Here is a 26,792-nt window from a genome sequence, read left to right as displayed (position 1 = left end):
GAGATCAGGCAGCATGTACAGCACAGGCAGGGGAACATTCTCCAAGGCCTTTGCCAGCTTTATGGCTCCCCAGCAAGACTGTGTCACTGCTCCCCAGTCAAGGCTGAGTCGGCGGGAGCACTGTAAAAGGATGGTGAGGGAGTACGTAGCCGATCGCACGACCGCCCTCCCTGACGCCTCTGCCACCTACAACTACTGGGTGTCGAAACTGGACACGTGGCCTGAACTCGCGCTGTATGCCCTGGAGGTGCTTGCTTGTCCTGCGGCTAGCGTCCTGTCAGAGAGGGTGTTTAGTGCGGCTGGGGGAATCATCACGGATAAGCGTACCCGCCTGTCAACCGACAGTGCCGACAGGCTAACACTCATCAAGATGAACAAAGCCTGGATTTCCCCAGACTTCTCTTCTCCACCAGCGGACAGCAGCGATACCTAAGCAATACGTAGGCTGCACCCGCGGATGGAAGCATCGTTCTCTATTACCATCAAAAACGGGGACATTTCTGCTTCATCAATCTGTGTATAATATTCATCCTCCTCCTCCTGCTCCTCCTCCTGAAACCTCACGTAATCACGCTGAACGTGCAATTTTTCTCAGGCCCACAAGACTCACTCATATAATTTTTCTAAAAATTTTTTATACTTTTCAATGCTCTTAAAAGCGTTGGAACTTTAACTTGAACCAATTTTTCGTTAAACTGGGCTGCCTCCAGGCCTAGTTACCACTTAAGCCACATTAACCAAAGCGATTAATGGGTTTCACCTGCCATCTTGGTTGGGCATGGCCAATTTTTGGGATGTACATTAGTACTGTTGGTACACCAATTTTTTTGGGCCCTCACCTACAGTGTAATCATAGCAATTTCTATGTTCTTCGCCTGCACTCATGGTACAGAAGTGTGTGCGGGGTTGGCCTACACTTTAGCTACATAAATGTAACTTGGGCCTTGTCTATACTGCAGCTACTGAAATGGAACTAAGACTGCGCTCCTCCTATACTGCTGCTTCGGAATTGTTACTGGGGCCTGTCTTGAGTGCTACTATTACTGAAATGGAACGAATACTGTGCTCCCCCTATACTGCTGCTAGTGATATGTTAGTGGGGCCTGTCCTAATGCTACGGCTGAAATGTTACTAATTATGGGCTCTGCCTATACCGCTGCTAATGGTATGTCTCTGGGGTGTGGAAACAGAGGCTTCCCAAAGACATGATGGCGGTGAGGCCATTTCCCACCAACGCTGTTACTGTTAAGGTGCATATAACCACGGACACGTGGAGAGGACACGTAGTGCCTCAAAAACATCCCCCGCCACAGCCCACTTAATCCTGGCCACATTCCGAAAACCAACAAAATAAAACCGCGCTACTAGGTCCGCAGTCACCACCACATTACCACCAACGCGGTTACTGTTAAGGTACATATTACCAGTCAGACTGGGGCATGCAGTGTGGGCCGAAGCCCACCTGCATTAAGCACGACATTACTACCTCAGCTGTGTTGGGCAATGCAATGGGATATTTTTATGTACCGCCGGTGGGTTCCAGGGAGCCACCCATGCTGTCGGTCCACAGGGACTTCACAATAGGGAGTTGTACCTGCCCACGTTTGCAGCTCCTGATGGCGGTGGCACAGGATTATATTTCTCATTGCTTCTGTACAGCATTGTGGGCTATCGCCCCGCCCCTTTTAAAGAGGGTCGCTGCCTAGCCGTGCCAACCCTCTGCAGTGTGTGCCTGCTTTTCCTGTGGCAGACGCACTTATAAATAGACATGAGTGTGGCGTGGCATGAGGGCAGCTGAAGGCTGGGCAGGGACAGTTTGGTGTGTGCTGTGGACACTGGGTCGTGCGGGGGGGTTGGGCAGCATGTAACCCAGGAGAAGTGGCAGCGGAGTGTCATGCAGGCAGTGATTGTGCTTTGTTGGAGGTAGTGTGGTGCTTAGCTAAGGTATCCATTGCTAATGAGGGCTTTTCAGAAGTAAAAGTTGTTGGGAGGGGGGGGGGCCCACTCTTGCCGCTATTGTGGCTTAATAGTGGGACCTGTGAACTTGAGATGCAGCCCAACATGTAGCCCCTCGCCTGCCCTATCCGTTTCTGTGTCGTTCCCATCACTTTCTTGAATTGCCCAGATTATCACACAGGAAAACCTTAGCGAGCATCGGCGAAATACAAAAATGCTCGGGTCGCCCATTGACTTCAATGGGGTTCGTTACTCGAAACGAACCCTCGAGCATCGCGATAATTTCGTCCCGAGTAACGAGCACCCGAGCATTTTGGTGCTCGCTCATCTCTAGTATTGATGTAATTCTGAGCATCTCCTTCTTCCACATCGGAGTCATTGTGGACGACAGAGAATATTGTTTTCAGTACAAAGATGGAAGTGGGTGCAGCTAATAGACAGGTGTGCAATATACCCTTATCACTCTTAAGATTCGCCATACAAATCCACGTATTTATGGGGAGCGCTAATTATTATTGTGGGGGATTGGGATTTGTTTTAGTTCAGACGGCAGCGCCCTTGGGCACAATTTGGAGTTGTGAGGTGCTGAATTAGGAGTCAGATATTTTGCCTAACTTGTTGTAAGCCTGGTATCATTAAATAAAGCTGGGAGATGAGGCAATTTCCTTCCACCCACTCAGTGAATGATGCACAATTTGCCACAATGGAGGTACTTGTGTCTAACTCATTTATACACTGGGAACTTACTCTGGATGTCTTTTCTCAATCTCTCTTCATATTTACATCTCTTATTGTTCCTCTAGTCACTGTCAAAGCTGACTCTCCTTCTCTGCTACTCACGGTTTCTCTGATTTTCCTCTTGATTCTCCCTGTTCCTCTGCTTTCTTCTCTTTTTCTCTTGTTCCTGCTAGTTCTGCTCTTTCTCTCACTGCTGCTCTCTGTTGTCTGACGCTTCCCTTCTCCTGCATGGCACTTCTCTGCCTGGTGTTTCTCCTTCTTGTCACTACTCTCTCTGGCACTCCTCTGCCTCCTGCGACTGTTTGGCTATTTATCAGCTCTGTCACCTGACCAGTTTATCTGCAGCCAATCACAGCCTATCTGGTTGCTAGGCTACTTGCCTCATCTGAGTCTCTAGGCATTTTATCTATCTTGTGCAGCTGGATAAAAATGTCCTAACTGGTTGCTAGGTTACCTGCACCCCTTGTGTAAACTGACTCAGATTAACCCCTAGGGCCGGTTATTATATTACTGGTTCCCACAGCTAAACAGCGCTATGTAGTGCCTTTTTCCAGGACACTACATATTGGCCAAATATTCCGACACATTAGAGTGACCTTCCACCCACCGCAACCACCTCTTTACATGATGTTTGTCTTCCATTTCCCTTATCAGGAAGAAGAAAAACAACAGCTCAATGAGCACAAGTGTCCCACATTTTATAACGGGTGCAGGCTGCATTTACCTCCTCCTCTGACAATCTTATTACAGTGACTGGCATGAACCCTATTTGGTTTTCCTTCAGATGTCACTCAGGTAGTGGTGGCTAACAGCACTTAAAAGGGTCCTTTGTATCTTTGTTTTAAGCTCTTTCCCATGTGTCTTCTGAGGACAACCCAATTGCCTGAAAGCAAACTATGTGACCCCCCCCCCCCCCCTCTTTCAAGTCTGGATCTGCAATCGAGGAAAATACCCATTTATGAGTGAGTTACCTCCTACATGAGTGCATTATATATATATAGTGCCCTATATCAGGAGGTGAGATCCTCATGCCGGGACTGAAGAAAGTATAGGCCTGTTACAGGGGCCCTACTCAACAAGGATTCATGGGTGCTCAGCGTAGTCTTACCATTTGGCATGGTTCTGACTGAGTAGAGGACTAACAAAATGTCTACCTCTATTACTTACTCTGACTTCTAGCATACCACATGTACAGATTACTTCGTTCAGTAATTTCTCTAGCCGTATTCTTGGCGTTTGTATTTATATTTATTTTACTTTCCACACCTCTAGCTAACGTGAACAGAAGTCTATGCAAACCAATAAAAAGCTCCCAAACACCTACCTCTGGTAGATGTATATAGTCATTCTGCAGTCTCTGAAATGGATAGCCTAGCCGAAACTCACTGCAGAGAAGGTACTTTGAGCAATTGGCCTGGGTTGGGCGCATACCATGCATCCCTGCACAAACAGCAGTGTTGTACCCTGGGAGAAGCAAAGTGGAACACACTATACTGGATTGATGGGTTGACCCATGACTCAGGTGTGACATAATGGAGTAGAGCGTGCAGGGGAGGTATAGGAGTTCACCCTTCCTCCAAACCCCATCAGTGTTTCCTGCCACTCCTTTCTTTTGCCACTCATCCTTTTTACTTCCTTAAAGACTGTTCCTGCAATTTTAAGCAACAGAGAGATTTTCAACCCCACCCTGGGTGCAACCAGGTTAACAGCCGGTACCTCAATCAAGTGAGTTGGGCTGCTGCATCAGATCTGTGGTTCCTTACAGCCTCCGGAGTTGTCTCTTTGGCATGAACCTGGACTTTGATGATAGCCACGTGTGAGGAAAGTGCTAAAACCTTGGAGGACAAGAACACTACCTCTGCATTCCGAATTGGCTTACTGGAGGAACCCCAGAAATTTCTACTGTGTCACAAAAGGTGTGAAATCATGTAGGATTCCAAATGTGTACCTTAACAGTCTTACCTGCAGCCGGCTTACAGGTCTATGAAATATTACATCCTCAATGTCTTGTGCAACAAAATGTTACACCTTTTCAATGCCCATATCTTTGCACAGACAAGCAGGCGCTCCACAGCACAGAACCCCACTCTTTGGAAATGACCTTATCTCCCATGGAACAAAAAAAACATCTCTAGACAAATACAGAAAAGTAGGACATCAGCGCCTCATAATTTCTGTGGATTCAAGCATCGGTGAATAATTGAAAAACTCACCTGGTGCTCAGCAGGACTCCTACTCTAAGCGCCCGCTAGCACCCGATATCCAAGATCGTCTGTAAACCACCCTGGGTTCCCAATCCGAATTCCGGAGAGTCGACTACGGGATACAGCCCCTCGGGCTGTGATACAAATCGGCACACCAAAAATAACAAACGTTCCCCGCGCTCACGGGTCCCAAGGATATACTATAGGACTCTGCGGTCCGTATCACACTTATTTTACTATCTCTTTTACATGCAACGCGTTTCGGCAAGTTCCTAAGCTTGCCCTCTTCAAGCCCCAAGTCCTATTGTTGTAAATGCTGATTAAATGAAAAAAAAAGGGTTTGGTACCGTGTTAGCCAGTTAAGCAAAATGTGATTGTTCTCAGTAAGAGAAACCAAGTAATCTTGTAGATATGAGAACTTTTAATGGCTAACAGAAATACATGATGTTACAGCAGCTTTCTGACCTGTCTGTCCTTCCCTGGGCATAATGGAACAAAGCTAAAGATGTATTTCTTAAATACACACGATACCATGGGAGGGCACCAACATGGTGAACCTAATTTGCACTAGATAAATACCAGAGATAGAGGGTAAATGCTAGGAATCCCAACATATCTGCGCCCTCCTAACCGCTATCTTTGGTATTTATCTAGTGCAAATTAAGTTCACCATGTTCGTGCCCTCCCATGTGATCATGTGTATTTATTAAATACGTCTTTAGATTTGTTCCATCTGCCTGAGGAAGGACCTTAAGAGTTCCGAAAGCTCGCTATAACTTCCTGGATTTTTGTTAGCCATTGAAAAGTATCATATCTACAAGATTACTTAAATGCTGACTAATTTGACGCAGCTTTTATAGACAAAAAAGTAGGTTTCAGGTTGATACAGAAATGGGTGTTACAAAGCCAAACAGCTACATCATCCATTTGATTCAAACTGGTTTTCCCTTGATGGGTAAATAATAATCATTTTGTGTTGACTCAAAACTACATTGTTCTACTCCTGTATAAAGTTCCCCACCATTTCTCAGGGCGAAGCCTGTACTCATCACTTCTTCATCCTGTACAGGCCCCCCACCATTTCCCGAGATGAAGCCTGTCATCACTTCTTCATCCTGTACACAGCTCCCCACCATTCCCCAGGGTCTAGCCTGTATTCACTTCTTCATTCTGTACACAGTTCCCCACCATTCCCCAGTGCAGAGCCTGTCATCACTTTTTCATCCAGTTAACAGCTCCCCACCCTATATTGGCCCCAGTAGTAATATTAACCTCCACAATGGCCTCTGTAGTAATTTTGTCCCCTATATTGGCCCCAGTAGTAATAGTGACCCCTACAGTGACCTCAGTAGTAATTGTGTCCCCTATATCATTCCCAGTTGAAATAGTGAGCCCTACAGTGGACTCAGTAATAATGTTCCCTATATCGTCCACTGTAGTAATAGTGACCACAACAGCGGCCTCAGGGGTAATTGTGTCCCCTATGTCAGTAACAGTAGTGATAGTGACCCCCACACTGGCTTCAGTAGTAACAGTGTCCTTTATATCAGCCCCGGTTAAAATAGTGACCCCCCCCCCCCCCCACAGTGACCTTAGTAGTAATAGTGACCCCTATTTCAGCCCCAGTAGTGATAGTAACTGTCAGGGCTCATGACCTCTTGCATACCAGTCGGTAGCTCTCTCCACTAGGCTATCAGGACTTGGACAGTTCCCTTGCTGAAAATAGCATTATTTTCTGTTTCCCAGTTACCTAGCTCCTGCCTCCTGGTCCTGACCACGCCTTGGTTCCTGATTGTGTTTCCTATATAAGCCTAGCCCTGCCACTCTTTCAGTGCGTGATTATTGAGCTCCCAGCCTGTAATCAAGCTCCATTGCTGTTTGCTCCTCTGCTACTACAACCGTGACCACAGGCTAATGACCAGGCTTCTACTTTACTATGATTCCTGCCTCATCCTCTGTACTGCAATTGTGACCACCTGCTAACAACCCGGCTTCCACTTGAGTACGCTTTTTGCCTCAGCACCTGTACTGCAACCGTGACCACCTGCTAACGACCTGGCTTCCTCCCAACTACTCTCCAGTCTGGCTCGGTTACTACACCTGGGCTTCAATCCAGTGTCCAGTGTGCGTACGATTTTACAAAATAATCATGCTCTAAAAATGGAGTCCATAGTGACCACGCTCAGGAACAAGTCACAAAACTCCTGGAATGGTGTGCCTCCTACAGAAAGAAAGTTGTTAGTATGCAACGGGAGATCAAGGAGCTACAGAAGCAGCTATTGGAGTTGTGCAACTCTGCGCCAGACATCCGCATGCCACTGCCAGCGAAATATGCAGGTGATCATCGCCACTATCAGGGTTTCTTAAATCAATGCCAGATTTATTTCTAAATGCAGCCTACCCAGTTTACCAGTGACCGGAAAAAGGTATTTCTTATTAACCTCCTCACTGACAAAACGCTTGCCTAGGCCTCGCCATGCAAAGAGATTAACAGCAATCTCCTCAACAGCCTCGACACCTTCACAACCGCTATGGGTCAAATATTCAATGATCTGAATCCTTGTGCCATGGCTGAAGGGAGGTTGCATAACCTACAACAAGGGTGACGTTCTGTTGCAGAATATACAGCAGAGTTTCATCGCTGGACAAATGACACCACATGGAATCCTGCTGCACAACAGAGCCAGTTTCGCTGGGGATTATCTGAGTGGGTAAAAGATGAACTTGCCAGAGTGGAGACTCCTGATCATTTGGAAGACTTCATCCAGTTATGCATTCGGATTGACCAGTGACTTTTCGAGCGGCGAAGGGAGAGATTGCGGGGTTTGGGCACCCTGTACTCTTTTAGTCAACCCATGTTTTGCCCCCACCCGGAGACTGAAGCTGCCCCTGAACCCATGCAGGTGGACGTCATCCACAGACCTCTCTCTATCATGGAAAAACAAAGGTGCTGGGTTGAAAATCTGTGCCACTAGTGTGGGAGCTCAGGACATTATGCTCAAAACTGTCCAAGCAAGTCCCAAAGGACTCTTACCTTGACCCATGCCAAGCAAATGGCCAATCTAGCCATCATGAAACAGGAGGATGCCATGCAACACTCCTTTGTACCAGTAATTCAGGACGGTGTGGAAACCCTTCCCCCACTCCACCATTTTGTCCTCCCAATTGAGATTATAACAGATAATCAGAAGACTCAGTGCTCAGAAACGTTGGATTCAGGAGCAGGGGGAACTTCATAAACAACATTTGTTTGTGACAAGGACATTGCAACCCGACTCAGGTCCATACTGATCGATATGGATACCGTGGATAGGTCACCCGTGTCTTCAGGCCCCGTCACACAGGAGACCATTGAACTGGAGCTCCACATGAACCCTAACCACCACTAGACAATCAGCTTCCAGCTCATCTCATCCCCAAGTTTCCAGTAATTCTCGGGATCACATAGTTTTCTACCCATAATCCCTCTATCAACTGGGAAACAGGACTACTGCCTTCCCTTCAGACTACTGTAAGGAAAACTGCCAAATGGCATGACCCCCCCCACCCCACCCCCCAAACCAGTGCAAGACCTTGAGGATGATCAACAGGACCTTGAGAAATTACCAGTCCACTACCAGATGTTCAAGGATGTTTGCAGCAAGAGGAAGACTAGATCCAGGGACTTTATAGTGAATCTGCCCTCCTCAAAAGGGAGGACTACTGTCCTTGTGGTCATAGACCGACTTATGAAGATGGCTCACTTCATCCCCATAGAAAGAATTCCCACCACCGAGCACACCGCAGAGTTGATGATCCAGGAAGGTTTCCAACTACATGGAATTCCAGATAACATGGTCTCTGACAGAGAGGTCCACTTCACCTCAAGGTTTTGAAGACAATTCTGCATGGCCCTGGGTGTTACCATAAATCTTTCCTCTGCCTTTCATCCGCAGTCTAACGGCCAGACAGAAAGAACAAATCAGACTTTATCTCCCATCTACAGGATGACTGGGTGGATTATTTGTCAACAGCAGAGTTCACCTACAACAATGCTCAACATAGTTCAACGCCCAGAGTCCATAGTCTAAACGGTTAACCATAGACTGACAGCATTAGCAGAAACACAGAAACAACCTAAAAATACCTTACAGGAAGCCCAGAATACCTATAAGAAGGCGTCCGACAGTCATCGCCAAGCAGCTACTACCTTCCTGGTTGGACAAAAGTTGTGATTATCTTCCAAGAACCTAAAGGCACACGTGCCCTCTCCCAAACTGGGGCAAAGATTCTTGGGACCTTTCCCAATTGCAACAAGGGTCAGCCAGGTGGCATTCCGGTTGAAGCTCCCGGGCAGCCTGAGGATTCACCAGGTCTTTCATCTTGTTTCCCTACTAAAAGCATTTCATGAGAATACTTTTTGGGAATACATCAACAGCCTCCTGCTCCTGTAAAAGTTCAGGGCCAGGACAAGTTTGTGGTAGAGAAGAATCTAGACTCCAGACTTCAGAGAGGTAAAATACAGTACCTTGTAAAGTGGCAAGGGTATGGGTCAGAGGAGAACTCCTAGAAGCCAAAGAAAGGTGCATGCCCCAAGGCTCACAAAGGAGTTTCACAGGAGAAACCCAGGGAAATCAGCACCTGGGATGTCCGGAGGCCATCCTCAAAGAGAAGCTACTGTCAGGGCTGAAACCCACAACCTCTGTCATTCCAGTCAGCAACTCTCTCTCCGCTAGGCTATCAGGACTTGGACAGTTCCTTTACTGAAACGTAGCCTTGTTCTGTGTTTCCCAGTTACCTAGTTCCTGCCTCCTGGTCCTGACCCCGCCTTTGTTCCTGATTGCATTTCCTATATAAGCCAATCCCTGCCATTCCTTTAGTGTGTGATTGAGCTCCCAGCCTGTAATCAAGCTCAATTGCTGGTTGCTCCTCTGCTATTACAACCGTAACCACCTGCTAATGAGCCAGCTTCCCCTTGACTATGCTTCCTGCCTCATCCTCTGTACTGCAACCGTGAGCACCTGCTAATGACCCAGCTTCCTCTTGACTACTCCCCATTCCGGCTCGCTTACTACACCTGGGCTCCAATTCAGTGCTGGTAAGACTTTACAGTGAATCCCACAGTGGCTTCAGAGGTAATAGTGTCCCCTATACTGGCCTCAGTAGTTATAGTGTCTCCTATATCAGCCCCAGTAGAAACAGTGACCCATACAGTGGCATCAGTAGTAATAATGTCCCCTATATAAGCCACAGTATTGATTGTGAATCCCACAGTGACTTCAGTAGTAATAATATCCCCTATATAGGCCTCAGTAGTAATAGTGACCCCCACAATGGTCTCTGTAGTAAGTGTCCCCTATATTGGCCCTGGTAGTGATAGTAACCCTCACAATGGTCGCTGTAGTAATATTGTCCCCTATATTGTCCCCAGTAGTAATAGTGACCCCCACAGTGACCTCAATAGTAATTATGTCCCTTATATCATTCTGAGTAGAAATAGTGAGCCCTACAGTGGCCTCGGAAGTAATAGTGTCCCCTACGTCAGTCGTAGTAGTGATATTGACTCCCACAGTGGCTTCAGTAGTAGTTGTGTCCCCCATATCGGCCCCATGATAAATAGTGAGCCCCGCAATGGTCTCTGTAGTAATAGTGTCCCCTATATTGGCCCCAGTAGTAATAGTGACCCCTAAAATGGCCTCAGTAGTTATGTCCCCTATATCGACCCCAGTAGAAATAGTGAACCCTACAGTTGCCTCAATAGTCATTGTGTCTCCTATATTGGCCCCAGTAGTAATATTAACCCCCACAGTGACCTTAAAATCAATTGTGTCCATTATATGGTTCCCAAGTAGAAATAGTGACACCTACAGCTGCCTCCATTGTCATTGTGTACCCTATATTGGCCCCAGTAGTAAGTGGCCCCCACAGCGACCTTAGTAGCAATAATGTCTCCTATACCAGCCCTAGTAGTAATAGTGACCCCCACAGTGGCCTCAGTACTGGGACCCCTATATTGACCCCAGTAGTAATAGTGACCCCCACAGTGGCCTCTGTAGTAATAGTGTCCCCTATATTGGCCCCAGTAGACATAGTCACCCCGCAGTGACTTCAGTAGTAATTGTGTCCCCATATCAGCCCTGGTAGAAATAGTTACCCCTACAGTTGCCTCAGTAGTAATATACCCCTATATTATGCCTAGTAGGAATAGTGACCACTACAGTGATATCAGTAGTAATTGTTTCCCCTATAGAATCATAGAATGGTAGAGTTGGAAGGGACCTCCAGGGTCATCAGCTCTAACCTCCGGCTCAGTGCAGTATCACTAAATCATCCCAGACAGATGTCTGTCCAGCCTTTTCTTGAACACTGCCATTGAAGGAGAACTCACCACTTCCTGTGGTAACCTGTTCCACTCCTTCATCACCCTCACTGTCAGAAAGCTCTAATATCTAATTTGTCTCTCCTCCCTTTCAGTTTCATCCCATTGCTTTTAGTCTTTCATTATGCAAATGAGAATAGGGCTGATCCCTCTGCAGTGTGACAGCCCTTCAGATATTTGTAGACAGCTATTAAGTCTCTCAGTCTTCTTTTTTACAAGTTAAACATTCCCAGATCCTTTACCCGCTCCTCATAGGACATGATTTGCAGACCGCACACCATCTTGGTAACTCTTCTCTAAACTTGCTCCAGTTTGTCTGTATCATTTTTAAAGTGGGGTGCCCAGAGCTGGACCCAGTATTCCAGATGAGGTCCGACTAAGGAAGAATAGAGGGGATAATGACCTCATGTGATCTAGACTCTATACTTCTCTTAATACATCCCAGAATTGTGTTTGCCTTTTTGGCTGCTGCATCACATTGTTGACTCATGTTCAGTCTATGATCTATTAGTATACCCAAGTCTTTTTCACATGTGCTGCTGCTTAGCCCAATTCCTCCCATTCTGTATGTGCTTTCTTCATTTTCCTTGCCCAGATGTAGGACTTTGCATTTCTCCTTGTTAATACCATTCTGTTAGTTGCTGCCCACTGTTCAAGCTTTTCTAGATCTTTTTGAATCCTCTCCCTCTCTCCCCTAGTGTTAGCTAATCCTCCTAGCTTTGTGTCATCAACAAATTTGATCAGTTTCCCATCAATTACCTTTCCCAGATAATTTATAAAAATCTTTCACAGAAAACACTGGGCCTAGGACAGAGCCTTGTGGTCCCCACTTGATACGTTCTTCCACTTGGATGTGCAGCCATTTATGACCACTCTGTGAGTACGATCACTCAGCCAGTTGTGAATCCCCCTAACAGTTGCCTTGTCAATCCCAGATTTGGTCATTTTCTCAATAAGTATGGTATGAGATACTTTGTCAAATGCTTTACTAAGGTCAAGATATATTATATCCACTGCATTTCCCTGATCAATCCAGTCAGTGATTATGTCATAGAAGGAAAATAGATTAGTCTAGCATGGCTTGTTAATTACTCCATTCTCATTCAAGTACTTACATACATGCTGTTTAATAATTTGTTCAGAGATCTTTCTCAGTATAGAAGTCAGACTCACAGGCCTGTAGTTTCCTGGATCCACCTTCTTCTCTTTTTCTTAAGATAGGGACAACATTTGCCCTTTTCTAATCTTCTGGGACTTCTCCTGTTCTCCAGGAATTATGTTGAGTGGTTCAGCAGTTTCCTCCGCTGCTTCCTTTAGTATCCTAGGATGTAATTCATTTGGACCTTGAGACTTGAATTCATTTAAGTGTTCCCTCACCATCTCTCTGCTTGATGTCCCATCTACTTTCTGAGAGAAAACAGGTACAAAATAGGAATTTAAAAGTTCAGCCTTCTCAACATCATTTTTAACCAATTCACCATTTTCATCTTGTAAGCATCCAATAGCATCTTTGACTTTTCTTTTGCTTTTGACCCCCAAAATCCTTTTTTATTGCTTTTGGCCTCTGTTCCAAGCCTCAATTCATTATCAGCTTTAGCCTTTCTGACACTTGTCCTACAGTTTCTGCAGACCCCATTATATTATTTTTTAGATATTTCCCCCTTTTTCCATTTGATAAATTGGAAAGATATATTAACCCCAGTAGTAAGAGTGACCCCTTCAGTTGCCTCTGTAGTAATAGTGTCCCCTATACTGGCCCCCGCACTAATAGTCTCCCCCACAGTGGTCCAGTAGTAATTATTTCCTCTATATCGGCCCCAGTATAAATAGTGACCCTCACAGTGGCCTTAGTAGTGTTAGTGTAGTGAATCCATCTTGTATACATCTTTCATAGATCCTAGAAGATCAAACAGCCTAACGTCTCTAGTGTTGTAGTTTATGTGGGGTAAATAGATGGTCTATAGCTGATCATGTGGCAAGATGACTATTGCTCATAGCTTATAGCATACACAAGGAAATCAATAAATATGAGCAACGCGTTTCTCTGACGGTCACAGAACATCAGGGATTCCCAGTATTAGCCTTCTAATGAATAGGGTCAGACAGTAATAATAATAATAAAAAACTTTATTTGTATAGCACCAACATGTTCCGCAGCGCTTACATAGACAGGGGGATACAGAAAGACAGAAGTACAAACATTACAGAACCACGGTTACATAGTAATCAGCTGATGTAGGGGTGCGGGTCCTGCTCCAACCAGCTTACATACTACAAGTAATGGGGGGATACAGAAGGTAAAGGGGCTGGAGATGTGCACTGTATGGCGGGGTGGAGATGGGCACGGTATGGGGGGTGGAGAGTGAGGGATGTTATACTCATAGACAATGGTCAGACATTTAGCCGTGTGACGGCAGAAGCAGTATGACTGCAGGAGCGGTTTATGATGGCTAGCAGGGATTGCAGTCAGTAGGTCAGGGAGCATGTTATCAGGGGGGTACAGAGGGGTTTGTTTAGGGAATGCGGTATGCCTCCCTGAAGAGGTGCGTTTTTAGAGCACGCCTGAAGTTCTGCGAGTCCTGGATTGCCCGGGTAGCCTTTGGTAGTGCGTTCCAGAGGACCGGTGCTGCTCTGGAGAAGTCTTGGAGGCGGGAATGAGAAGTTCGCATTAAAGGGGCGCTCAGTCTGGTTTCGGTAGCAGAGCGGAGAGCCCGGGCTGGTTGATGTATTGAGATGAGGGAGGTGATATAGGGGGGCGCTGCGCTGTGGATGAGGGATACAATATAGGGGGGCGCTGCGCTGTGGAGGGCTTTGTGGATGAAGGTAGCGAGTTTAAATTGAATTCTGTATTTAACGGGCAGCCAGTGCAGTGACCGGCACAGGGCAGAGGCGTCCGAGTAGCGGCTGGACAGGAATATGAGCCTGGCTGCCGCATTCAGGATGGATTGGAGAGGGTAGAGTCTGGTGCGGGGGGACCGATCAGCAACGAGTTGTAATAATCGAGCCGTGCGTGGATGAGGGCGGCAGTAAGTGTTTTTAGCGTGTCTACAGTGAAAAAAAAATGGATTCTTGCGATATTCTTGAGGTGCAGCTGACATGTTCGGGCGAGAGATTGGATGTAGGGGGTAAATGAGAGATCAGAGTCAAATATGACCCCAAGGCAGCGGGCATGTTGTCTAGCAGTTATGGTGGCGCCACACACTGAGATGGAGATGTCAGGAGGAGGTCGGTTAGTGGAGGGTGGAAATACCAGTAAGTCAGTTTTAGAGAGGTTTAGTTTTAGGTACAGAGAGGACATGGTGTCAGAGACAGCGGACAGACAGTTAGTGATGTTTTGGAGTAAAGGTGCAGAGATGTCACGGGAAGAGGTGTATAGCTGGGTGTCATCAGCATACAGGTGGTATTGGAGGCCAAATCTCCTGATGGTTTGTCCAATAGGGGCTGTGTAGATAGAGAAAAGAAGAGGGCCGAGGACCGAGCCCTGGGGGACCCCAACAGCAAGGGGAAGAGGAGGGGAGGGGGCCGAGGACTGAGCCCTGGGGGACCCCAACAGCAAGGAGAAGAGGAGGGGAGGTGGATCCAGCAAAGGAGACACTGAAAGAGCGGTCAGATAGGTAGGAGGAGAACCAGGAGAGGGCAATGTCCTTTAGGCCAATGGAGCGTAGCATACTGAGGAGGAGTTTGTGGTCAACAGTGTCAAATGCTGCGGAGAGGTCGAGGAGGATCAGTAGGGAGTAATCGCCCCTCGATTTGGCTGTCAGTAGGTCATTGGATACCCTTGTAAGGGCAGTTTCTGTCGAGTGTTGAGGTCGAAAGCCAGACTGTAGGGGGTCTAGGAGAGAGTGCTCTGATAGGTAGCTTACAAGGTGGGAGTAAACCAGCCGTACTAGTAGTTTGGAGATGAAGGGGAGGTTTGAGATGGGTCAGTAGTTGGCAGCATCAGTCGCGTCCAGAGTTGGCTTCTTTAGCAGTGGGGATATGATGGCGTGTTTGAAAGAGGGAAAGATGCCAGAGGTCAGAGAGAGGTTGAATATAGTGGTGAGATGGGAGATGACCACTGGGGAGAAGGAACGGAGGAGGTGTGAGGGGAGAGGGAACGGAGGATGTGTGAGGGGAGGGGGTCGCTAGCGCAGGTGGTGGGGCGAGCAGAGAAGAGCAATTTGGAGACTTCTTCCTCTGTTGGTCTGAGTACAGACAGTGAGCAGGAACTAGATGCAGGGCTGACAAGACTAGGGTCAGGGCTAGTCTGGGATTGGGAAGTTATTTCCTGACGGATGTCATCAATTTTCTTTTTGAAGTAGGCAGCCAGCTCTACAGCACTGAGATCCGTCACCGGGGGCTGCGGTTTAGGGCTGAGAAGGGAGGGAAAAGTATCAAAGAGCCGTTTAGGGTTGTGCGATAATGAGGAGACTAGAGAGGTGAAATAGACTTGTTTGGCGTGGTGGAGGGCGAGGTTGTAGGTTCTGAGCATGAATGACAGTAATGCTAAGACAGTCATCAGTTCTAGTAAATTGACTTTATCTCCCCCCCACAAGGCTTCGTACAGGCAGGAATAGTATGGTTCACTGGCTCTTGGACAGGATAGTTGTTAGCATGGTGCTGGGGCCAGCAGGGCTATTTGCTAACTGCCTCTTTGTAGCTCATCTTAACCCCTTTTTGTCCAACAGAGGGAAACTACAGAATCTGGTTAAACTTCCGTAGAAGACCTACTGGGGAGTTATGGTACTCCGATATTGGTTTCCTGACTGTGTTGGAATAAAGCACACTAAGCTGTCACAACCCACACCCTCTACTAATGCCTAGCCATCTGGTATGTGGGTGGAGAGGTATGCATTAGGTAACTGATATAATTGTGGCAGCTTGCACTGCGCTCCTTGTACATTGACTCTACCAATGACATTATATCATTAAATTCACTTATTGAGGTCTATTGGGGATCCCTGATGTTCTGTGACCTCAAGAGAAACGCTCCGGTCCATAATTATTGATGTCCTCGTGTATGCTATAAGCTATGAGCAATAGTCATCTTGCCACACGATCAGCTATAGACCATCTATGTACCCCACATAACTACAACACCAGAGACCTTAGGCTGTTGGATCTTCTAGTACTGAAAATTAGAGATGAGCGAACGTACTCGGTAAAGCCCTACTCGTCCGAGTAATGTGCTTTATCCGAGTATCTGTCTGCTCGTCCTGAAAGATTCGGGGAGCGCCGCGGAGCGGGGAGCTGCAGGGGAGAGCGGGGAGGAACGGAGGGGAGATCTCTCTCTCCTTCTCTCCCGCCCGCTCTCCCCTGCTCCCCGCCGCAACTCACCTGTCAGCAGCGGAGCGCCCCGAATCTTTCAGGACGAGCAGAGAGATACTCGGATAAAGCACATTACTCGGACGAGTAGGGCTTTACCGAGTATGCTCGCTCATCCCTACTGAAAATCTATTAAATAGTGAAGTATCCAAGTCATAGTTGCTACCTCATGGTCATAGCGGTGGTTGTCACAGCACCTTATGGTCATAGCGGTGGTTGTCACAGCACCTCATGGTCATAGCGGTGGTTGTCACAGCACCTCATGGTCATAGCGGTGGTTGTCATAGCTCCTCATGGTCATAGCGGTGGTTGTCACAGCACCTCATGGTCATAGCGGTGGTTGTCACAGCACCTCATGGTCATAGCGGTGGTTGTCACAGCACCTCATGGTCATAGCGGTGGTTGTCACAGCACCTCATGGTCATAGCGGTGGTTGTCACAGCACCTCATGGTCATAGCGGTGGTTGTCATAGCTCCTCATGGTCATAGCGATGGTTGTCACAGCTCCTCATGGTCATAGCGGTGGTTGTCACAGCACCTCATGGTCATAGCGGTGGTTGTCACAGCACCTCATGGTCATAGCGGTCGTTGTCACAGCACCTCATGGTCATAGCGGTGGTTGTCACAGCACCTCATGGTCATAGCGGTGGTTGTCACAGCACCTCATGGTCATAGCGGTGGTTGTCATAGCACCTCATGGTCATAGCGGTGGTTGTCATAGCTCCTCATGGTCATAGCGGTGGTTGTCACAGCACCTCATGGTCATAGCGGTGGTTGTCACAGCACCTCATGGTCATAGCGGTGGTTGTCACAGCACCTCATGGTCATAGCGGTGGTTGTCATAGCACCTCATGGTCATAGCGGTGGTTGTCATAGCTCCTCATGGTCATAGCGGTGGTTGTCACAGCACCTCATGGTCATAGCGGTGGTTGTCACAGCACCTCATGGTCATAGCGGTGGTTGTCACAGCACCTCATGGTCATAGCGGTGGTTGTCACAGCACCTCATGGTCATAGCGATGGTTGTCACAGCTCCTCATGGTCATAGCGATGGTTGTCACAGCTCCTCATGGTCATAGCGGTGGTTGTCACAGCTCCTCATGGTCATAGCGGTGGTTGTCACAGCACCTCATGGTCATAGCGGTGGTTGTCACAGCACCTCATGGTCATAGCGGTGGTTGTCACAGCTCCTCATGGTCATAGCGGTGGTTGTCACAGCACCTCATGGTCATAGCGGTGGTTGTCATAGCTCCTCATGGTCATAGCGGTGGTTGTCACAGCACCTCATGGTCATAGCGGTGGTTGTCACAGCACCTGGCGCTGCTTATAAGTGTTATGTATGATTTCTGTTCACAATTGTGTCCTTTTACCCCACATATGGTTTTTTAATCAATGTAATAAAATATAACTGTAGCTAGTCCACCTGTGAAGGGTATATTATTCAGGTGAATGAACCAACATTCTGCATCCGTCTTCCATCTTCTACGCCTCTGTCTCTGTCGTGTCATTGTGTTTTTCCTTTAACAAGAATTTTGCATAGGGATTTTGTCCTATGCTGCGGAGATAAAATATCCAGACTGGTAGTCTCATGTCAGCACAACTTGTTTCTTGGGAAGGACTTATATCTTATTGTTTATACGTTTTGTACATTGTGTCTTGAGAAGCCTATTACACATAGTTCCTTCCACTTGAGAGAAGTCTGCTTGACAATGAAGATATTAATTTTCCTGTTCAGGTTTACCAACCAATGATAATAAACGAATTCTAGTAAATTGTAATTCTTACAAGTGAGGCGTGTTCTAGCCTCATAGTAAATGTCTTTGTATATATACTGCTGCTTGTTACTGGAAGAAACATGATGACTTTCAATCCCATCCAATGCCTGTGCGTTCTGCAAGCTGCTTTGAGCTCAAATGTAAACAATTAGTTTGTAAACCTAAAGACGCTTTTTAGCAATCTTTATTGCTACACTAACAGTAGTAATAGTGCCCTCTGAGACCTATATACATACCTCCTGCTTGTCATCCAAGTGCTAGGATCGGTGCTGCTGCGGGCAGAAGTAAATGTGCCCGGACGACTCCTCCCTTCTCCTCTCCTCCTGCCGAGCCAAGGAGGAGAGGTCGGGGGAGGAGGATTCCGGATGCACACAAAGACGTCGGTTTGTGCACTTGCAACAGCATGTCTGAGTGATCACCAGCTGGGGAGCCATGGCACCCCGGTTAGTAATCATCTTCATGATGACCCCACATCCGGAAAGACTCTGTCACTTAGGCACGCTGGGGACAACGGGACATAGAGTCCCAAAGTAGGAACTGCACTGCCTAAATCGGAATATCTGGTCACCCTAATCTTGTTGTACTACCGTAGTAAGGAGTAGCATCTCTTACAGGCGGGCCATAGATTCGCCACCACTGTCCTAGGGGCTCTCCTTAAGGCCTCATGTCCTCACCACTTGTCATGCACGGTGAAAAAAGTAAATGGACTTTCACTGATCCATTCACGTGTGTGAGAAACAGATGGCAGCATGCTGTACCGGGTGGCGTAAGCTTGGTAATCTACTATGGGCAGCATGATCCCGATGTTCTACTATGGGCAGCGTATGCAGCACAGTCTATACACAATGCATAGCGAATGGGTGGAGACACATCGCGAGGAGACAGAGTGAGGGAATAAAAATAAAAACACAGCACTTGACCGCTACATGCGTGAGCTACATGTGTGGGCTATATGCGTGAGCTACATGCTTGAGCTACATACGTGGGCTACATGCAGGAGATATGTGGGGAAACAAAGAAAAAACTTGGAGCAGAGATGAGATTTCATCACCACACAATTACAGAGAGAAGGATGGAATTCCCTGCGGCCGAGCATCGTTCTAGTCACGGACACAACATACAACATATGAAAGTTACTATAAAAAGGTAACTTCAGATCCCAAAGTTACAGAAGAATTGGGGAGAACAATTCTACAACCATCATTGACTCTCAAGACCCGACTGAACCTCAGAGGCAGGTTCTGGCATCAGTGGAGAATATGAGAATTCTATAGTAGAGATAACACGCAGGCCTGGTGACCCCTTAAAGGCCTGTCGCGGCTTGATGGTCATGACGATGTTGTGGCATGGTGGCCACGATGCAGGGACAGACCTGTCACCCTGCTACTATGCAGGACTTGGGTTAATGCACATTGTGCAAAGGTTGCCGGCTGCTATCTCCAGTATGCTGCATATTTGTATGCTACCAATGTGTTATACCTGGAGAGAGGGTTTGGGGTTCTCTAGCTGCTCTACCTATCAGCAGGTGTGGGGTGCTTTATATACCTACCCCTTCCTTTTCCCCCTTGCTGTTTGTGCAGTTCTCTGGAGGAGCGGTTGATGTAGCTTGGAGCCTCTCGCCTGGGTGTAAAGCTTCCTATTCAGTTAGGTACTGGTGTTTTTGCTTTCCTGTGTCAGCGCAGCTCTCCAGGGGTTCCTGTCAGGGACAGTCAGGGCCCAGTTGAAGACAGCGGGGCTGTCCTTATCGGGACAATGACTCTGCTTTTAGGCAGGGGCTCCCTATTTCCCTGCAGTGGTGCTGACTGAGCTGCCTTGCTTGCTGTATTCTTTTTGTGTTCCGTGTAAACGCTACCCTGTGACTGTGTTGGGTGTGGCGCTCTTGTGCTGCACGGATGTGATAAGGTTCTTTTACACGGGACGAGCTGTGAGGCTAACGAGGCCGGACACTCACCCCCGTGTGACCTCGCTGCGGTGCTGTTACACAGGATGAGGATCGCCGACAGTGCAGCCCCCAGGGAGGCGGCTGAAGGAGAGTTTTCTCCACCGCCCGCTTCCATTCAGTGTTAGCAGCGGCCGCTCACTACTGATTGCTGGTTACACTGACTGGCTTGTCGTTCGGTTTTCAGGCATGCTGACGCTCGCTCAGTCACTTCCTGCTTTTACATGGAACGATCATCGTTCAAAACTCAGCGGGAGCCGGAACATCTGGAACGATAATAACCCAGTCTAAAAGGGCCTTTATACCAATCTAGACACCAAAAAACTGTCATGGTACTGTTGTATCTTGTCACCACTGGAAGTGATGGGTGTAGACAGGGGTTAGGCTGCTTGACAGCCAGGTGACGCCCCCAGTTCCTGATTGGCTGCTTACTGTGCTTCCTACTCCTCACTCACCCCTCCACCACTGTGCCTTGTCCCCGCTGGCTGTGTTCAGTGACCCCATCGCTAACGCTTGTGCTCTGGTCTTCCTCTCTCCCCTCACGCCTCCAGTCATGTACGGACTCCTGGCCCTCCAGGCTCCTGTCAGTCAACCCGCTGCTGCTCGCCCTTGTCCTGCGGTCCTCCAGTCTCCCGTCACGGCTCTTGCCACTCACACCCCCGTTCTCCGTTGTCCGGTCACGGTTCCTGCGCTCATAGCTGCTCATGTCGTCCTCCTGCACCGCTAAAGTGGGGGCTGCTCTCTCTTAATGGCTACCAACAGCTTGGCTGCCATTCAGTAGAGGCTGGAGGAGAGATGAGGTGACACGGACGTCAAGGTCCTAGCAGTGTGGGCAATAGCTTTTGGCTGGAATGGATGGAGGGTGAGGGTTAGGGTTAAGTTACTGCGGCCGCCGCTCTCACCTGAAGCAGTTACAGCTAATAATGTAAGCCTAACAGTGAACCTAACTCTCCATCCCAACCATAACTCACCACACACGCTGCTAGGACCTTGTAAGTAGTAACTTCTGGGCGGATACAGCCCATCACTAGGTCTCCACCCGAACTTGTGGTGGAGACAAGATACAGTAGTACCAACTGTCACATCTTTATCAGTGGACTAATTAAGTATTTATTCCCTGGTCATCCTGTTGTGTGCTAAATAACCCCCCCACGTCTGCCTTGTATGTCTATGTCTGTATATATGTATATATGTGTGTGTATATATATATACGCCTCTTCTGATCTACTCCATATGCCTGAGGAAGCCCCCTGAGTAGGGCTGGAGGATGCTGGGACATAAAAGGTCTCATATCTACAAGATTACTGAGAACAATCACATGATTGGTGTGCGCGGGGCTAACAGGACACCAACTGTCATCACACCCCGCCCACCTCACCAGACCTGCCCCGCCCACTGATCACATGACACTGATGTCATCACAGGTCCTTCAGCTCCTGCAGTCTACTGAGAGCAGGTCCTGTTCTCTCTCTGTTATCAGCCGGTATCAGAAGATATATACATACAGCAGTACGGTAAGGGGACATGGGGGTTGTGCTCTCTGTTATCAGCCGGTATCAGAGGATACATAAGTGTGTGTATGTATGTATGTGTATATATATATATATATATATATATATATATATATATATATATATAGCAGTACAGTAAGCTCACTTCTGGGTTGTGCTCTCTGTTATCAGCCGGTAACAGATGATATATATATACAGCAGTACAGTAAGCTGACATGGGGGGGGTGCGCTCTCTGTTATCAGCCAGTATCAGAGGATATATATATATAGCAGTACAGTAAGCTGACATGGGGGTTGTTCTCTCTGTTGTCAGCCGGTATCAGAGGATATATATATATATACAGCAGTACGATAAGCTGACATGAGGGTTGTTCTCTCTGTTATCAGCCGGTATCAGAGGATATATATACACACAGCAGTACAGTAAGCTGACATCTGGGGTGTGCTCTCTGTTATCAGCCGGTAACAGACGATATATATATACAGCAGTACAGTAAGCTGACATGGGGGTTGCGCTCTCTGTTATCAGCCGGTATCAGAGGATATATATATATACAGCAGTACAGTAAGCTGACATGGGGGTTGCGCTCTCTGTTATCAGCTGGTATCAGAGGATATATATACACAGCAGTACAGGGGTTGCGCTCTCTGTTATCAGCCGGTATCAGAGGATATATATGTACAGCAGTGCAATAAGCTGATATCGGAGTTGCTCCCTGTTATCAGCCGGTATCAAAGGATGTATATATATATCAATACGGTAAGCTGTCATCGGGGTTGTGCTCTCTGTTATCAGCTGGTATCAGAGGCTATATATATCCAGCAGTACAGTAAGCTGACATCAGGGCTTGTTCTCTCTGTTATCAGCCGATATCAGAGGATATATATATATACAGCAGTACAGTAAGCTGACATGGGGGTTGTGCTCTCTGTTATCAGACGGTATCAGAGGATATATATTTACAGCAGTACGGTAAGCTGACATCGGGTTGCTCTCTGTTATCAGCCGGTATCAGAGGATATATATATACAGCAGTACAGTAAGCTGACATCGGGGTTGTTCTCTCTGTTATCAGGCAGAATCAGAGGATATATATATATATACACACACACAGCAGTACAGTAAGCTGACATCGGAGGTTGCTCTCTGTTATCAGCTAGTATCAGAGGATATATATACACAGCAGTACAGTAAGCTGACATCGGGGTTGTGCTCTCTGTTATCAGCCGGTATCAGAGGATATATATATACAGCAGCACAGGGGTTGCGCTCTCTGTTATCAGCCGGTATCAGAGGATAGATATATATATATATATATATATATATATATATATATATATATATATATATACAGCAGTACAGGGGTTGCGCTCTCTGTTATCAGCCGGTATCAGAGGATATATATACACAGCAGTACAGGGGTTGCGCTCTCTGTTATCAGCCGGTATCAGAGGATATATATACAGCAGTACAGGGGTTGTGCTCTCTGTTATCAGCCGGTATCAGAGGATATATATATATATACAGCAGTAAAGGGGTTGCGCTCTCTGTTATCAGCCGGTACCAGAGAATATATATATATATATATATATATATATATATATACACAGCAGTACAGGGGTTGCGCTCTCTGTTATCAGCCGGTATCAGAGGATATATATATATATATACAGCAGTACAGGGGTTGCGCTCTCTGTTATCAGCCGGTATCAGAGGATATTTATACAGCAGTACAGGGGTTGCGCTCTCTGTTATCAGCCGGTATCAGAGGATATATATATATATACAGCAGTACAGGGGTTGCGCTCTCTGTTATCAGCCGGTACCCTGTGACCTCTCTCTCCTCAGGCCCCGATGGACGGCACGGAGATGAGCGGAAGGATATTAGCCGTCACCTGGGAGATCATCTACCTGCTGACCGGAGAGGTGAACTTCCCTCCATTCCTCCCATCTGTCTTGTATTTGTGCCATCCCTGAGCGTCTCCCTCCATCCACAGGAGTACACAGCAGTGAAGAAGACAGCGACTCCCATCATCCATCCTCACTCCCTGATCCAGAAGCTTCTAGAACTCACCAACAAGATGACGGAGCTGCTGACAGGAGAGGTGACTGCGGGGAATGTGGGGGGACATTCTAGCGGGGGGCTCTGGCTGATGACTGGATATTGTGTTGTCAGGTTCCTATAAGGTGTCAGGATGTGGCCGTCTATTTCTCCATGGAGGAGTGGGAGTATGTAGAGGGGCGGCGGGATGTGTACGCGGCCGCCATGCTGGAGGCGGGGTCACCAGGTAAGAGGAGTGGGAGGATGTAGAGGGATGTGTACGGGGCCGCCATGCTGGAGGCGGGGTCACCAGGTAAGAGGAGGGGGAGTATGTAGAGGGCCGGCGGGATGTGTACGCGGCCGCCATGCTGGAGGCGGGGCCACCAGGTAAGAGGAGTGGGAGTATGTAGAGGGATGTGTACGGGGCCGCCATGCTGGAGGCGGGGTCACCAGGTAAGAGGAGTGGGAGTATGTAGAGGGCCGGCGGGATGTGTACGCGGCCGCCATGCTGGAGGCGGGGTCACCAGGTAAGACGAGTGGGAGGATGTAGAGGGCCGGCGGGATGTGTACGGGGCCGCCATGCTGGAGGCGGGGTCACCAGGTAAGAGGAGTGGGGGGATGTAGAGGGATGTGTACGGGGCCGCCATGCTGGAGGCGGGGTCACCAGGTAAGAGGAGTGGGAGTATGTAGAGGGCCGGGGGGATGTGTACGCGGCCGCCATGCTGGAGGCGGGGTCACCAGGTAAGAGGAGTGGGAGTATGTAGAGGGATGTGTACGTGGCCGCCATGCTGGAGGCGGGGTCACCAGGTAAGAGGAGTGGGAGTATGTAGAGGGGCGGTGGGATGTGTACGCGGCCGCCATGCTGGAGGGGCTCTCGCCCACGGGGTCACCAGGTAAGAGTGGGAGTTTGTAGAGGGCTGGCAGGATGTGTATACGGCCGCCATGATGGAGGGGTTCCCGCCCACGGGGTCACCAGGTAAGAGGTGGCAGGTATGAAGTCACCTACATTCTGGATGTATAATCTATTCCATCACTGTGTGTCTCCACAGATGGAGCCGGGAGGAGAAACCCACCAGAGAGATGTCCCCGTCCTCCGTATTCCCAAGACCGTCCTGAAGATGATGTGCTGGAGAACCAGCAGGTAGATGGTGCTGAGCCCTTTAGTACATCTATATAGGGGGTGGAGCTCTGTGGTCCTGCTCTATATAGGGGGTGGAGCTATGTGGTCCTGCTGTATATAGGCTGTGGAGCTCTTTCCTCCTGCTCTATATAGGGGGGTGGAGCTCTCTGGTCCTGCTCTATATAGGGGGTGGAGCTCTGTAGTCCTGCTCTATATAGGGGGCGGGGCTTTCTGGTCCTGCTCTATATAGGGGTGGAGCTCTGTGGTCCTGCTCTATATAGGGGGTGGAGCTCTGTGGTCCTGCTCTATACAGGGGGTGGGTCTCTCTGGTCCGCCTCTCTATAAGGGGTGGAGCTCTTTGGTCCTGCTCTATATAGGGGAGTAGCTCTCTGGTCCTGCACTGTATAGTGGGTGGAGCTCTCTGGTCCTGCTCTGAAGGAAGATGTCCCGGAGAACCAGCAGGTAGATGGCGCTGAGGACTCACCAGGATCTGACCATAAAGTGATGGAACCAAAGAGCATTTTACATTCTTCTTTTCTGTTTAGGGTGGAAATCTGATGGACATTAAGGTTGAGATTAAAGATGAAGCAGAAGAGCCGGATATAAGGGCTGATCAGCAGTGTAAGGACTGGAGACTCATTGGGGTCACCTAGATACACCCGTCATCTGCTATTCCATCACTGTGTATCTCCATAGATGGAGCCGGCAGGGAAAACCCACCAGAAAGATGTCCCCGTCCTCCGTATTCCCAGGACTGTACAAAGGAAGATGTCCCGGAGAACCAGCAGGTAGATGGTGCTGTGCCCTATGATATAGCTGTGTAGAGGGTGCAGCTATTTGCCACTGCTCTGTATAGGAAGGTGAGCTCTCTGCTGCTGCTCTCTATGGGGGGTTGGAGCCCTCTGGACCTGCTTTCTATAAAGGGAGGACCTGTTTGCTCTTGTTCTTTATAGGGCGGGGCTCTCTGTTTTTGCTCTATAAAGGGGTGGAGTTATTTGTTCCTGCTCTATATAGGAGGGTGGAGCTCTTTAGTCCTGCTCTATATAGGGGGTGGAGCTCTTTAGTCCTGCTCTATATAGGGGGTGGAGCTCTTTAGTCCTGCTCTATATAGGATGGTAGAGCTCTTTAGTCCTGCTCTATATAGGATGGTAGAGCTCTTTAGTCCTGCTCTATATAGGATGGTAGAGCTCTTTAGTCCTGCTCTATATAGGATGGTAGAGCTCTTTGGTTCTGCTCTTTGTAGGGGATGAAGCTCTCTGTTTCTTCTCTATACAGGGGGTATAATTCTTTGGGTCTGCTCTTTATACAGGAAGACCTCATTTGTCCTTCTCTACATGGGGGGGGCGCTTTCTTCTCCTGATCTATAAAGGGTGATGGGGTACTTTCATCCTGCTCTATATAGAACAGTGCACCTATTTGGTCCTGCTCTATATAAGAAGTAGAGCTCTTTGCTCCTTCTCTTTGTGGGTATGGAGCTCTTTGCTCCTGTTCTTCAAAGTGGTGGAGCTCTCTTTTCCTGCTTTTATATAGGGGGTGGAGCTCTCTACTCCTGCTCTATATAGGGGGTGAAGCTATAGGGTCCTGCTCTATATAGGACAGTGAAGCTGTTTGGTCCTGCTCTATAAAAGAGGGCGGAGGTCTTTGTTCCTGCTCTATAAAATGCGATGGAGTACTTTGGTTCTGCTCTATATAGGGGGTGGAGCTTTATGGTGTTGCTCTATATAGGGATGGGGCTCTTTGCTCCTGCTCTATATAGGGGTTGGGGTTCTTTGCTCCTGCTCTATATAGGGGGTGGGGATGTCTGCTCTTACTCTATATAGTGGGGTGGAGCACTTTGGTCCTGCTC

The 26,792-nt window shown here is 48.0% G+C and overlaps 1 protein-coding gene across 6 annotated transcripts in view; it reads left to right on the top strand.

Annotated features, from left to right (window-relative positions):
• Nucleotides 1-26,792, top strand: part of LOC136617363 (zinc finger protein 84-like) — a 119,139-nt gene that overhangs the window by 17,123 nt on the left and 75,224 nt on the right. For 2 of the 6 annotated variants that reach the window (XM_066594251.1, XM_066594253.1), the window contains 3 exons: nucleotides 24,876-24,967; nucleotides 25,492-25,567; nucleotides 25,643-25,734. The exons of 1 other annotated variant lie outside the window; for it this stretch is intronic. In XM_066594251.1, coding sequence (XP_066450348.1) covers nucleotides 24,876-24,967; nucleotides 25,492-25,567; nucleotides 25,643-25,734 — 260 coding nt within the window. Of the gene's footprint in view, nucleotides 1-23,930; nucleotides 24,968-25,253; nucleotides 25,409-25,491; nucleotides 25,568-25,642; nucleotides 25,735-26,792 lie in introns of those variants that run through there. 3 more of the 6 variants (XM_066594256.1, XM_066594255.1, XM_066594252.1) reach the window with 3 other exon arrangements.

This window comes from Eleutherodactylus coqui, chromosome 1 (assembly GCF_035609145.1).
Source record: "Eleutherodactylus coqui strain aEleCoq1 chromosome 1, aEleCoq1.hap1, whole genome shotgun sequence".
NCBI classification, from domain to species: Eukaryota; Metazoa; Chordata; class Amphibia; order Anura; family Eleutherodactylidae; genus Eleutherodactylus; species Eleutherodactylus coqui.
This window is presented reverse-complemented; position numbering and strand designations above follow the sequence as displayed.